Source organism: Haplochromis burtoni, unplaced genomic scaffold, assembly GCF_018398535.1.
Source record: "Haplochromis burtoni strain Fernald_Lab_line unplaced genomic scaffold, NCSU_Asbu1 Contig_35, whole genome shotgun sequence".
Taxonomy (NCBI): domain Eukaryota; kingdom Metazoa; phylum Chordata; class Actinopteri; order Cichliformes; family Cichlidae; genus Haplochromis; species Haplochromis burtoni.
The window spans coordinates 3,072,775-3,088,046 of NW_024582396.1; the positions used below are offsets into that span (position 1 = coordinate 3,072,775).

At 46.0% G+C, this 15,272-nt stretch overlaps 1 protein-coding gene across 9 annotated transcripts in view; it reads right to left on the bottom strand.

The window, feature by feature from the left end:
• The window catches only part of sh3pxd2aa (SH3 and PX domains 2Aa), a 99,512-nt gene that overhangs the window by 18,834 nt on the left and 65,406 nt on the right, over positions 1-15,272 (bottom strand). For 7 of the 9 annotated variants that reach the window (XM_014332669.2, XM_014332668.2, XM_014332667.2 and 4 more), the window contains 2 exons: positions 3,727-3,840; positions 46-129 (listed from right to left, as the gene is read on the bottom strand). In XM_014332669.2, coding sequence (XP_014188155.1) covers positions 46-129; positions 3,727-3,840 — 198 coding nt within the window. The remainder of the gene's footprint in view (positions 1-45; positions 130-3,726; positions 3,841-15,272) is intronic. The other 2 variants (XM_042219635.1, XM_042219630.1) reach the window with 1 other exon arrangement.

Here is a 15,272-nt window from a genome sequence, read left to right on the forward strand (position 1 = left end):
CGTGTGATTCCTTGTGCGTTCGTGTGTTTGTGTTTTCATGTTCACCTCTGCTCTGCTGGCGGTTAACTATACCGCCGAGGGTCCAGCGGCGGTCCAGCCTCTTCAGGTGGGCTTTGCGTCTCTTAGTAACTGATGAGGGGGAGGGGGGGCGGAGCAGCAACCAAAAGACAAAACAGACGAGTTAGTGTAAGAAGCACGTTTTAGCAAAATGAGCTGTTAGTCGTCATGAACACGTTCAAACTGCTTCTCTTACAGGAAGTGTGTCTGTGAGTTTTAAAGACTGGGTGAGAAACGAAGCGGGACGAGTCATTTCAGCCATCAAATCCTCTGCAGTACCACGGAAACGAAATGAGGGGAGCAGGTGGACTGCTTGGTGCAAACTGACTGTGTCGGACTTAAGAGGACAGTTATTGTATTTTGCCTGGAACAGCAGACCATGGCATGGCTGGAGGAACCAGCGTGTAAGCTACAAACCCCTCCACACTGATTATCAGGGACCAGTGTGACCAGCACGCTACATGCTGTTTGTTAGCACCAGCTGATAATTTAGCACTCTTCCAAATGTGGACACGTCCGCCTTAACAAATCAGCAAAGCCGGGAACACAGCGGTGTCGCGTTCAGGCTCCGATGTCATCGTCAGAGCTAATAAGCTCCTGCTTGCTGTTCCAACAAACACAATGCAGCTTATTTTAGGAGCATCCCAGAAGCTCTGCTCCACATCGCTTAAAATAGCACCGGCTCGATTTCCTGCAGGATCCATACCAAGCTACACGGCGCAGCTATCAGAGGCTCAAATCTGAAACAAGTTCACTGAAGTGCTTCTGACGTCCAGTGTGACCTGCGGCGGTGCAGATGCACACCACGTTTAATCCTGCTAACACTGACGCTTCAAAAGCCGATAAGGACGTCACCGTGGTTACGTTCATGGTTATTATACCGTCTGCGGTTATCGCACACACGAGAACACCAATCACAGACACAGCTCCAGGATCTCCGAGGGCCTCGACACATTATGCGGCTGCCGTGTGTCGAACTCTTAACCTCGAAGCTTGTACGACGAAGCAGCGATCAAACATCGTGAGCCGGTTTCCTGTTCTGCTGCCTCCTGAGGGAAAAATATTAATGACGGGAAGGATGGAGGGAAACAGCAGTTGTCCTCCGTCTTTCTTTTGCCTGCAGTAATTTCATTTCTTCTCCGTCTTCTGTCCTCGCTCATCTCTCCATCGCTCCTCTGACTCTGCTCCTTGTCACTCGCTGTCCCTTTTGATTCCTTTCCGGCGCTCCTTCCATCCCACCGAGCGCCATCCCGCTCCCGTTGACCTCTTAATTGATATATTGGCTTAAAGGAAGGGACACAGGGAAATGTTATTTGGAGGTAATTTCAGCAGGGCTGGGCACGCCTGTCGGTTCCTCCCTAGCGAGCTGAGCTGTCAGTGGAATTAGGTTACCGACCACGCGGAGATAATGAGACGTAAGAGACGATGGGAAGCAGGAAGGGAGAGATCAGGAATGAGAAGTGACAATGTGTGCAAACACAAAGACACCAGGCCTAACGGGAAAATGGGACTGACCGAGGATGAGGGGGAAGAGAGTGCATGTGTAGCTGTGAGCTTTGTGCAGTTAATGTCAGCCTGAGATGCCAGCTGATGCCAACTCTGGTTTATTTGAGGCTTTTTAACAGAGTATTCTTACGCAACGTTGCTCCTGTAATCCGGTTCCTCTACCTGGTGTTCAGTCACTTACTCTGGAACCACAAAAGGCTTTAAACAACTTTCTACGTGCCTGAGATACGTGGCTGTATTGATAGATCTGCTCTGACTGGCATCATATCGAGGCACAAGTAAAGGAAAGAACTGCAGCCTGAAGCTTTGGGCTCACAGTGTTGCACCTCTAAAATAATCGAATGAGATTAAAAGACAGAAAAGAAACATAAAATGAGAAATAACACAAATAAAATTAGTCTGAACTGATTCTGGTTTAAAAATAGAATAAAATTGGGTTTTCAAATGTTGTGGAGGGGAAGTTCCCGGTTTAGGAGCAGTCACAGCAAAGGACCTCGGGACAGCTCGGAGCGTTCGGTCTGCAGACCTCACTGACCTCGAAGGAGTGTACCAATTCAAAAGATCAGAGAGGTGTGAGGCTGCGAACTCGTGCAATGCCGGACAAAAGTCAATTCGAAAAGTGACAGTAACGATGCTAGTATGGCAAATATGTGGTCTCGCTTTCGAGTGCTGGTTAGTAACAGTGCTGCAGCGCTTTGACCTGCTGCAGTCGGCTCACTGATGACAGACTGACACCAGAGTGAAGATGAAACGAAGGCATGGACAGCTCTCTCAAGGAATAGCTTCACTTTCGTGAGCAGCTGGAAATGAAAGAAACGAGCTGTGATGACATCATTGATCTGTTTGTCAAAGTACGCTGTATATGACAGAAAATGTAACACACACACACACAGGCCTCCTCTAAGGGCTTTTAGAGGCTTTACCAACCAACACCTGCTGCTGTCCGGCATCCAAGGAAGCCAATCGAGATGTTTCAGAGGTCACATTAAAACCAAAGGAAATAAAAATGACCAACGATAAAAACAACACAACGAACAAACAATAATGATGATGATGATGATGGTCGAGCTACCGTGAATGTGAGCGGAGCTGTTTCTAGCTGAGGTTCCAGCAGATAAACAGGTGACCAGATCATTCAGATGCTTCGCCCTCTCTTCCTGTTTTTGTTCAAATTCTAGCTCCAGTTTTCTCAACTGAAAGTGTGCAGTAGTAAATTTAGCGAGGTCAATGAAAAGAGCGCAGCGGTCAACCTGCACGAAGTCAGAGCACGAGCCTCGTGCGTGCCGTTTCATTCAGTGACGCAACATCCATTCAGTTCAGCTGAATAAATCAGAGACGTCAGAATCAACGGGCAAAGCTACAAAGATATAATAAGCCTAACGTATTCCCGAGAGCTGGGTGTTGGTGTTCGGGAATCTGCAGCAGATGTCAAACAAGTTCTGAGCACAACTCAAAAACAAACAGAAACACCATTAACAACACATGCATCCAATCAACAGGCAGCAAACACTCCAGCACGTCACAATGTAACAAAACAACACTAAATCTTTGTTACGGGCGCTGCCACCTCCTCAAAAGGAGCAGCGAGTAACAGCAACTGAGCTGTTTGTGTTTGTTTGCCCACTGAAGCATGGAGCCCAGCATGTGTCGCAACAGAGACGGAAAAGTGTTTGCAGGAGGATCCAGCGGGATTCTACATCCCATAAACTGCTACATGCATCTGCAAATAAACTGCACGCATGCGTCTGTGCGTTTGCACGCTCCAGATCTCAGAGAGGGGCGGGGGGGGGATGACACAGTGAGGAAATGCGCCGTCCCAGCAGGCAGACTAAACATTCAGGAGGAAAGGGTCGCAACAAAACGAGAGCCGTGGCGTCCCGGGAGAGCTGGAAGGAATTTTCTGTGGTGCCAAAATATTGCAACCCCGTTGGCTGCAGTCTGGTACCATTTCACCGTGCTGCTGCCGCCACTGTGGTCTCCAAGGTTCCCAATGTGTGACTGGAAATGTGTTTGTGTGTTCAGCACTAACTTGTGAATGATGTGATGAGAAAGAACACAGAAGGAAACTAGAAAGGATGGGCTGCCCCCTGCACACGCAGACTGACGTTTATGTCTGTCAGTGTTTTATGAATGTAACAACGCCGTGTTTGTGTCAGCACTAACCTTCGACGGTCCTGGATGTTCCCAGATCCAAATCGTCTCTGGTTCCATTTTGCGAGTCGAGGTATGTGGCCGGGACCCAGCCCTGCTCCTCCGCTGTGCTGACGAACCACCAACCTGAGGAGAACACATTAGTGCTGTCAGTTAAGCCTGTCGGTGAGCACACCAGCTCGGGGCAATTTGCACCAAAAAAGAGACGTTACTGGATACAGCCCACGTAGGCGTGGGAGAACAGCACGTCTAATAGGCTGCTCCTGTCTGTGTGAGTGTCAAAGGGACATCTAAAGGGAGCTCGTGGCAGCTCAGAGTTTCACCTTCCTGGAAAGTGGTGTTCATTACTAAACCAGACACTGAAAGACACAGAAGTGCTGGGAGTGCTGGGAGTGCTGGGGCGAGGAGGAACTCATCACCGGTGGTTTAAAACAGCACTCGGTGATGCTGCTGAAGATCAACCTGCCAGGACGTGTTGGGCTTTTAAAGACACTGCTACCCTTCACTGACTCACAGTCAAACATGCTGTGCTGCTGTCGCCTGTAGTCCATGTTTGGTCCATGCTGGTTCCTCCAACTGATGATTCAACCACACAAACAATGACAAACATCTTGAGGTCTTACACAATGTTTCATACTGTACAGCACAGTCAGAGTTCCTGGGTTATGAGCTAGGACACCGCGGTGTGCACCTCCCGAGGTCCCCTTTGTTCCTGCAGCTGCTGTTTAGCTTCTCTTTCACCTCCAGGTTTGATTTGAAAAGCAAGATTTCCAACAGTAAACAGGAGTTTAAACCCGGTGACGATCCCCCAGAGGAGGCTTTAACCCTGTGAGGTAAACTTGGATCACAGGTTCACTGTGTGATAGAAAAGTCAAGCTTTGTATGAGATGAGCTGTTACTTTCGTGTTGAGCACCGGTGCCAGAGGAACTTTACTTTCTTCGTGGCTTGTTAGCGTCTACGATGCCGCTCGAGCAGACTGCCACGAGCTAGCTTGTAGCCTTCGCTCCGTTTTGGTGTTTACAAACAAACGCTGGACAGGATTTCACTGGGAAAGTTTTTGAGGTTTTCCAATTTATATTTGGAAGACTTTGTGAAATATTTCAGGTGAAACAAAAAGCTGCTTTTGGTCCTGATAAATCAGAAGTTACTGGATTCACCGTTTGTGAACTGGGAACATTGGTGCCAAATTTTGTGCCAATCAGGCCTTTGTGGGCGTGCACATATGTGGTAAACAACAAAAGCCAACACAATTCATCACCAATGCCTCCGTGAAGTTCACCACATTTACCCAACTTCACTTAAAGCCACAGCAGAAACGTCACAAACTTACAGACCCTGGTTGGTCCATCTGCACAGGAGGACAGCCCCCTCCAAGAACGAGGTCAGAAACTTGATTATCTACGTTTAACTCGCTTTCCTTCTGAGGCTTGAAAGGCTTCCACTCACAAATGGCCTAAATCATGGCGTAACATCACCGTGGCGTTCCCCTCTTCACCCACACCCTGTGGCTGCACAGCAGAGATCATGTCTTGATTGCTACTGACGAATGAGAAGTTTGTGGTCACGTCTACGTTACGCTGCTACAGCGCTCGCTGAGCTGACTTGACACAATTGCAGAAACACATGACACATTGGGCGGCGACCAAAACCAAAAGAACCCAATCCATTTACATAGATCACAGTCTGACAGCTAGCATGCGTCTGTAAGCAAAGGCTGTCGTCAGGCTGTAGTGACGACATCGACAAAACCCCGTTAGCCATCTAAAAGCGAGGAGACGTGGCTTCGTTAGTGTGCTGCATGGCTGCAACCCAACGTGTGACACATTCTTCCAGCCTATACAGGGATGACATGACGGCAAGAGTGAGGTCATACGTGACAGCATTTCACTCCTTACTGTGGAAAGTACAACAATAGTGTGGACGTCCTGGGTCTGTCTGGTCTAATGTGAGTGTGCGCGTGCAGTGGAAGTGATAATGTAAAAGCAGTGGTTAGCAGTGGGTATAAAGGAGCTAATAGCAACAAACTGTCTTTTTCTTTTCCCAAACGAGTCCAACAATTAAGTCATCGCTGCTCCCCTGTATTTACAGCCATATGGCTCAGCTCTCTAATGCGGTTGGAGAAGCCTGGGTGAATCAATTCATCACGCCCTTTTTTTATTACCCGGCACGACACCAATCACAATAATACATGTTATGAATGATGCGGAAAATATGAACGCAACATAGAGCTGTATCATAGGGAAAGTAGCAGTAATGGCAATGAGAGGTAGGTGGTAGAAGTGTGTTCGCAGCAACAGAGAGTGAGCATTGGTTTCAACTTCACAGCTCTGATAGGAAGTAATAGTCACAGCTAGAATTCAAATCATTTCAACGATTAAACTGAGCCTACAGTCACATCATTTGGACTAATGGAAAAACACGTCGCCACTGCCGGGAAAATCCACTCTTAGTTGTAGAGTTATGACAAAAATAATGCATTTTCCTCTACTTCAGGCTAAATGGGATTAAGTCATGATAAAGATACAGTCTTCTGGAAATTACTGGGTTACCTTATGTCATATTTTAGCAGTAAAATAAATTAATATTAGACCACATTATACTCACAGCTTTTCTTTTATACAGACAACAGGAAGCACAGTGACAGAATCAATACCCAGCGCAGCACTTTGAATTTAAATGATCGTCTCACGTAACGCAGCAGACATGATGCTGTTTAAGTCAGAACAGCATGAATGGATGGAGGAGCAGCAGAAGCTAATGTGGGTTGCAAAGCGACTTGCAGGAAATGAGTCCAGGTTAAAGGTCAACCTGCTCGATTTTGATAAATATACACCAGCGGTGCCCAACCCCCGGGCCACGGACCCGTACCGGGCCGCGCGAGTTGAGGCTCGGGTGTGAAGTTTATGGTTTTCAGGGTTTTTATCGTTAACTCAGTTTCTCCGGGTCATGTGTTGTAGTCGTGCATCTTATTTTGAAAGAAATGTTTACGCGTTACCATAGCGATCAGAGAGCCAAAGAGGAGGACGTTACACTCAGTGATGTTGGTGCATTTCAGGAAGACGCTGCTAATAAAGTTACACAGTTACACATTGATTTCATGTTTATATTATATTTACAAAATACCACAGTTTCTGTCTCGGTTGCATAATTTTAATTTGTTGTATTTATCTGCCTTAAGGGGCGGTCCGTGAAAACACTGCCTGACATTAAACCGGTCAGTGGAGCAAAAAAGGTTGGGGACCGCTGCTCTACACCATCAGCGTGGCCTCATCCCTCCTTATACAAGCCCCGTGATGCCCGAGCCACCCTGACTCTGACAGCTGACGTGCATCATAAAAACACCCCCACAGCAGGTCACGTCTCAGGGTGAACACAGGAGCTGATTCAACCTGCGGGCCGACAGACATGCAGGGGGGACGCACAGTAGCTCCAGTGTAGCTCATCCAGCCGGAGCCTCCTCGCAGTCACACTGGCTGTTTGTTGATGCTCTGACTCCTGCAAACACACAGCAGTGCAGTGTGACTTTGGGAGAGGTCGGAGTCGACAGGGCTTGATATGAGGAGCAATCGCTTTCATATGTAATCCTATTAAATAAATCTGATACCATATATGGTCAGTGTTGCAAAACCCTGGGACGATTAAGATTTAAAATTTGAATTTAAATATGACTTTCTTTGTTTGATGTATTCAAACAAAGTCCATTTTAGTGTCATGTTGTGCGTTTTATTTTCTCTTTCGCTGCAGTGTGAAAGGTCCACCTAGCAGAAAGAATAGCTTGGGCCATATGAAACGCATTAGGCCTTTCATAGGCTGATTCATTGCGACTTTTAAAAGCTGAAGAAGAATTGGAGCCACCTGTACCTGCTGGAAAAACAGAATCATAAATCTCCCACGCCAGCAGAAGAGACCGAGGTGACTGTTTGCCATCAACGGTGGCATGTGTGAGCGCCCCAGCTGACGCATATCGTATCTTACCTCCAGTAACTGAAGCCAACAGAAGCAGGAGTTTGAACAGAGACAGAAAAAGCAGGCGGCTGAACACTAAAACTAATCAAACACCTGCCAGATAAGACGCAAGAGCTTTGCAACATCTCTGCAGCACATCTCCGTCCGCAGAGACGATGGAAGGCTCGACTGATGCCAGAACCACGAGGACTGCAGGAGCCAAATGTGGGGAATTAAAAGCATGAAGCGTTTCCTCCAGACCGCTAAATAATAAAAACTGGCCCAGTGAAGAAAGCCAGACGCCACCACTCTTTAGCAGCACCGCTGATCAAAGCTGATGTTAGAACGTTTATTCGAGGTTTTAAAGAGAAAACGAAGAAAAATGAAAACTACAGCGTAGATATGAACAGGCTGGGAGAGTCTTCAGCCCGTCTCACACATGCACGTCAATACAAAACATCTCAAAGGGCAGAAACACACACGCGGCAGGCCCGGCCTCCATCGTGTGCACACATGCTATCATAAGGCAAGCTTTTGACAGGGCCCAGTTCGCTAATAAATCCAGCTCAGGAGAAAGTGGGCACAGTAAAAACAGATAAATGAGGACCAGAAACACTGCTGCCCACCTCACACACACACACACACACACACACACACACACACACACACACACACACCTCACACACAAAAGCTACACACACACACACACACACACACACACACACACACACACACCCTCTGCAATCACAAAGTGCTGAACAGCCTGCAGACAGAGCACGGGAAACAACACAGAGACACAGATGTGACTATAAGACACCAAATGAGAAAGACTGTGACAAAAACAGACAGTTGGCATCGCGGTAAACCTGAGCGCGTGAGAGCCGCCTGTGGACAGATTAGAGTTTTCACTGAAAATCTGTCTCGTAGGAGGAGATCTGGACCAGAGATCAGCAGCCAGACGGAGAAACTGTTCTCAGAGTCAGTTAAAGCAAACTAGAACTTGTCCCAGCATATGTGTGGAATAAACTGTCCACGTCTGTGTGTGGAGGGCCGAAACACTCGAGAAGGGCTAAATGCTCACTTGCAGCAAGATGAGTGGATTTTTGTCCCCGTGCTGGCGTCGCCTGGATCCTCCAAGCATCCCACCCTCTGTGACACCTAAAGAGTAAAGTACTGGCAGCTACTTTAGAATGGAAATACTTCAAAGTAGGGCTAAAGTGGATTCAGGTGAGGATGCACACTGTGGAAAATTATCTCCTGAAAGTCGTTCCTGATGCTGCACAGAGCTGTACAAAGAAAGCTTTCAGGAAAAGTCGAGTTAAATATTCAGAGAGGTCAGCGGTGCAGGATCCAGAGTCTAAGTGGTCAGAACGATTTCTTCTGGTTTGGAGACAAAGTCATGGATGTTCATGCCAACGCACAAGACCAGCCACTGAAAATGATCCCCAGACATCTACTTGTGGAAGCGATAATGCAAAATTTGTTCGTCTTCTCTAGCATTAATCCAACGTTTATTGTGACACGTGCTTTCTGCTTCTCCGTCACTGCGTGAAGGATGCAGGTGGTGACATTTTCACTTGAATTTAACCTTGAAGAAGAGGATGAAGCCACGGGTGCAACAGTGTTGGCGTGAGCTATGAGTGCTGTGAGTTCAGAATAAACACGGCTGAGGTCGGCGTGTCGGACTCTTCAGGATGCTTCAGTCGAACTCTGTGTGACAGTCTGACCCTCCGACTCGATGACTAATCATGTCCTGGTTGTGCTCCTGACCTGACGCGCTGCCTTTGGGCTCGGACACGGCACAGGTTCTTTCATTAAAGACTTTCATGAACAGGGATGATCCTCAGCAGGTTTACCCACGAACACTGAGCGAGTGTGAAGTCCAGAGTTAAACTGCTGAAATGCACGAGCAACGCTCAGAGCAGGAAACCCAGGCCTAGCAGGTGGTTATTATTCTTTCTATGCGTCAGAACTTTTGTTTGCACCTTCAATAAATAGATTCATTTCTCGTTTCTGGAGAGACACGGAGCTGTCGCCCTCTTCTTAAATCTGCCTACTGTACAGGGATTCAGGGATTGTGTCACCAATGAGCAGAGCAATCCCAGAGCTCCCCGAGTCCTCTCGACAGCTGTAGCGTGTGCCGTCTCTTTACCCAAACAGTAAAATAGAACCCGTGCAGCAGCCGCGCTCTCGTTTCTGCGCCCACTTACACACTCCTGAGCGTCTGTCTGACAAACTACACCCAACTGTTCTGGGGATTTATGAAGCGTTCAGAAACTAATGACTAATATTCACATATTCACATAGATAGATTGTGCTGCCACATTTATACACAGACACAGCACAAAGCATAAATATGGAGACAGCAGAGGGGCAGTAATTGGCGTTTCTTACAGCGCTGGGCTCTAATTGGAGCTTCTAACTACACCAAACCTTGGCAGGCAATAACTGCCTTTTTTTCCCCACAGAGGGAAAGTGGAGGTCACAGTGAACATAGTGGAACAGTAACCGGGACGAGCCGGCTTATCAGTGACTGAAACAGGCCTGGGGGGGGGGTGCTTTGGAGGAACAGGAGATACACAAAGTTCTTAAGAGCAAAAGCGATAAAAGAAGACAGAGGTGAGGAACAGAGCCAGAGCGGGAGGAGGAAAGTGAGATTAAACGGGTGGTATGGGCAAAGACTGACCGAGGGAAGACAAAGGAGGGGAGCAGATGTTTGGCTGGAGCTTCAAAGCTCGAGTGTTTCATGCTAATTCTCCTCCAAAAACAGCACCTCACACTTTCCTCTCACGTTCTCATTTTCTGGACCGCTGAACGCTCATCAGCTTCTACAAGGAGGTCTTTTATTAATGTGATATGCAGGGGTTACCTACGAGATGACTGTCATTTTTGTTCGTTCCCTTCAGCTTCTAATTGGGAACAGATCCCCTGGAGAGCGGCGAGGACTGGAACGCAGTGCTGCTTTTCAGCATTGAACTACTTGCTTATCTTTCTGCAGAGTTAGCAGGAGGAGAGATTCAAAGAATAGGAGAACAACAATTCTCGCTGCCTCAAACCAGCTGCACAATTAGCCACAGTGTTATCTTTACCGTGAACTGCAGCAGCTTCATAAATGAGATTAGCCTGAGGCAGTGCTTTTCTACCAGAGATTTTCATCATCATCATCCAAAAATATCCTTTTGATCCGGTCGACATGCTAAATGTTGGTGACTGAATGTTTCCAACTGAAACCCAGACCAGTCCTCAGTTAAACCTGTGTACCTACACAAAGCTGGGATTCCACAGACTGAACTCTGTGAAGCTATAAAAGTCGTTAAAGAGAGAAGAAGAGTGAAGAGCAGTGCCAAGAATCATCAGTGTTAATACCTTGCTGTATCCAAAAACTCTGAAATGCAGCACGAAACATTTCTGTAACAAGCGTCTGATCAGTATCCTTAAAACTTCCTTTAGTTCAAGCGCCAACAGTGAGCTCAAGCTACACAGCATTTAGCATTCAGCACATAAAATACATTTGATTTTGGTTTTAGGGTTATTTTTTTGTGGTTTGTTACTGATTGGGATAATAAAGCGTTCTGAAAGTGTAACAGCTCTAATTTGGCTCCTTCATTCGGTCCCTTTATAAACTGCCAAGATGCGACTCAGCATCGAACAGCTCAATAGACTTGACCAAAATCACTGCCTGCTGGAAACATGCAGCTACTTCTACCTCTGCTGCTTGGTGGCAAAACTACTCCAGTAAGTACTGCCTGTAAAACTAGAGCTTCTGAAAGCCCAGCCACACAGGCAGAGAGCCCCTTCATCGACAGCTAACTGTTTCTAGTTTTTTATGTATAATTTTAGCTAGCTAATTTAACTGTTTATCCAGCATGTTTAGGCCAAAAATGTCATGTTTGTCCATCCTGCTAGCTAGCAACCCAACTGCTACACATAGGGTTAGGGTTTGGTTAGCTAAAAACAAAAACATACCTTGTTGAAAGCTATAGCTAGCTTTCAACTGATTAGCCATACTTTTAACAAGCTATAGCTAGCTTTCAACTGGGACCGAAAGCTATAGCTAGCTTTCAACTGGGACCGAAAGCTATAGCTAGCTTTCAACTGAGTAGCCATACTTTTAACATGCTATTTTTAATTATCTATGCTTTTGTCTAGCCTGGTTAAGCCACCCTGTCATTATACAACCTGCAGAAGTGTCCCAGCATTCAGTAGGCCAGTGTTTCCTCACTCGCCAGCTTCTTATTTAATTCTGTATGAAAGGTTTTTTTAACCTGAAACCTTTTTCCTTGTTTCATGGAGTTACTTGATTACTCGGCCTACTATTGTCTGTTCCAAGAACAACATTAAGGTTATCATGATAACTTTTGAAAGTCAGCTTACACTGGAGTAAAATCCTTCCAGAAACTTCCCCTCCACACATCTCACTAATGACTTAGCACAGTACATTTAATAGACTGAAACTTTGCTATGGAAATAACTACAACCTACTTTCCCAATCTACAGGCTTACATCATTCATACAGCTCTCAAACCTTCACGGGATTAATGTTTCATATTCAAAGCATAGATTTCACATGGTGTGTCACTTTAAAGCACTTCAAAGCTAGTCTCAAAAAGAGTTTATAAAAGGGCACCCAATCCTCTTAGTGACAAATGTCAAAGTTCTGGTCTTTACTGATGAGCAACGGTGGAAGCATTACATCCCAGTTTGAAGCTCATGTTACCTCCTGGAAGTTTTCATAAAACTTGGGGGTCTTCTGACTGAGCCGATTTGTTACAAGTGAAAGGGGATAGCTGGCAGCAGGAACTTCAATAACCATTTTTGGTCAAACATCATGATCAGTGGAGTGAGGCTAAACCTCTGCACTGATCATGTGTGTTAGCATGTGTTCACCTCCACCCCCTGAAGGTGGCCAGCTTCAAGTACAGCAGCTCCTCTGAGCTTCCAGTATCCCCAGCCTGTCTGAGCTCGACTCTAAGAAGTGACTGAAGCACTTTAGCGCCTTTTTACTGCCTGAGGGTGAAGCTAGCTAATGCAGCCAAGCTAGGGTGTAGTGAGATGATAGCACACCATCTTCTGGATAAACCACCTTGTTTAATGCTGGCTGTCAGTATTAATGCTCGCCCGCAGCGTGCTGTCCGAAACAGCCTTTTTCTGATCCAGAACATCCTCCGAGTTAGCCTTGGCACATCTTAATGAACAACATAATCTACAACTGAAGGCCTAAAGCAACGGACATGTCAAGCTAGGTTAAATACAAAATGTTTAAGAGGCTTTCATAAAGTTTTTATTTCACACTTTGGCACTTTGGTGATTTTTATGACCCACAGTGGTACATTCAATATTTCCAGTGTGACATTATTGGATATATTTACTGTGTCTTTCCTGTACTTTCAGTGGGGTTATTGATGCAGTTCTGAAAGCTACGTTTCTTTTATAATTGCTCATAAATCTAAACCACAGTTGTGAGTAAACATACAGTATCCTTATACAAGGAGCAGAGCCTTCAGGGGCAGGTGGCGCGCTATTCTGGCAACTGCAGGAGAAGAAGAAATTAAATCCATTCAGAGACATTTTTCATCCAGCAGTCCGGTGCAAATTAATAAATTATTGCACAGCCGAAAGTTAAGACTTGCCCCGAGTTAACAGGAGCGTTTAATGTAAATGATCTAATGCTGAGGTTTCACTCAGTGTGTTAGCTCATGGCTCTCTCTTTATGAACCTCACTGAGGACAGGGCTTTGGAAAGGCGTCATGGGCTAGTCTAAGTGCTGCCATTCTTACCAGCTCCCCTGGGCACACGGAAAGGTGTGGTGGGAAAATGGTGCCAAAACTTCTGGCGTTGACTCTCCGTCCAACAGAATTTTAGCAGCTGACAATAATTCAACATAACTAAGATGTGGCATCAGTATTTCCATGTAGACTTCAGCTTTATGACAGAAACTGCTGTAACTTTCTTAAACGGAGGATTAGTATTATCTGGGAACACAGCAGGAGGTCATACTCTATGAGGTGCTGAGTCAAGACCAGAGAAAAAGAAGCAAAGCTGTCTAATCTCTTAAAATCAACTGTGACAAAATGTTCTTGAACCCTGGCAGTAAGAAAGGCCAAGATATTTGGGCAAATGGCTTCTCCGACTGGTGGGGCTTGGGCGGCACACTAACCCAAAGAATCCTGTTTGCAGTTTAGAGTCAAGGTCCTGCTGGTACATCCATTAGTCTCGGATGATGAAACAGGGGGAAGAGGGGTGTTTTTCTCCATATACTCTCTGTCTGCCCACAGAGAGGAAGGCTAGTCGCTGCGATTCAGAATTCACTGTCAAAGATCTCAGAAGGTGACGAATTAATCTTCTGAACACTCTTTATCTTTATTCTGTACAATTTTCACATCATTTCTGAACTTGTTGGCCATTAGACCTTAAAGAAATTAGAAAATGAAAGAAGAATGGGAGGGATTACACGAAGCAACGGTCATGTTTAAGACCCTACACCAACATGTAGCTGGATTTGGGTAAAAAAAATGTGAATCCATCATTGAAATCAAGTCCATGATCTAGAACAGCCTGATGCAGAAACCTGGTATTTAGAAGACATAAAGTCAGCCCAGATACCAACAGATCCAAGCATAATTTAACCAGAAACAATTAACCTGTGGAGTCATAAAAAGTCTGCCAAGCAGGCACTCGTTTTGTAGAGGTGCCTGGAGAAAAGCTGTTTGTTGGTCTACCATTACAGACCAGACTGAACTGTGGTCTCCTCAAAATGGACCATAATGACTGCTGTGTTCTCATTAGCCTCCTCCTGTGGTTTTAAATGAAACTCATTGACTCTTTGTATCTGCTGGACTGACGGAGTCTGCTACAGACGTCCACAGCGCCAGTGGACGGATCCTCAGTTCTTTAGCAATGCTTTGAACTGTTGTCACGGGCAACAATAAATGTCCAAACTCCAACTCTGCTGTGAAATGTCTCAGCGTCGTGATGAAATGTAATCAATTCCATGTTGTTTCCCTAGTTTCATATAAAATGCAGATAAACAGACTGCAGGGATGTTTGTCACTAGATCTGGCAAATCTAGGCAATCCTCGACTTCTCTTCTAGCCCCATGACGCAAGATCGACACATCTATGACTTACAAGTTGTGACATTCACAAGGTTTTTACGTCGGTTTACGCTGACGTTGAGGTCAAAGTCACTGAGATTCAAACTCGTTTGAGCATTTTAGTAGATACACTTTGGCATCAGTTTGAAGCTCCTGTGTCTCCTCGTTCTCGAGTTATCACATTGACAAACTTAGGTGCCCACACCACCCATGCTGGGAGACAGCATACCCCGTCAGCCTTTTGGTGGCAGCAGGTGGCTAAAACACTGCCACAGCGAGCATGTCAATATGCTCGCTGAGTAAAAACTACATTTTTGCATTACAAGGTCTTTTTGAGATAAGAAGATACCTGCTTAATCTCCATGGCAAAGTCCAGGAGAGTGGAACAGGATGCCAGAGGCGCTTGACTACACCATGACAGTGATTCTCTGGGACTGCTGTGGCAGGACGAGCTGGTGTTTCGATCATCCTCATCAAATTCCCTGAGATCCCTCCAGGCCACACATGCTTCATCATAAC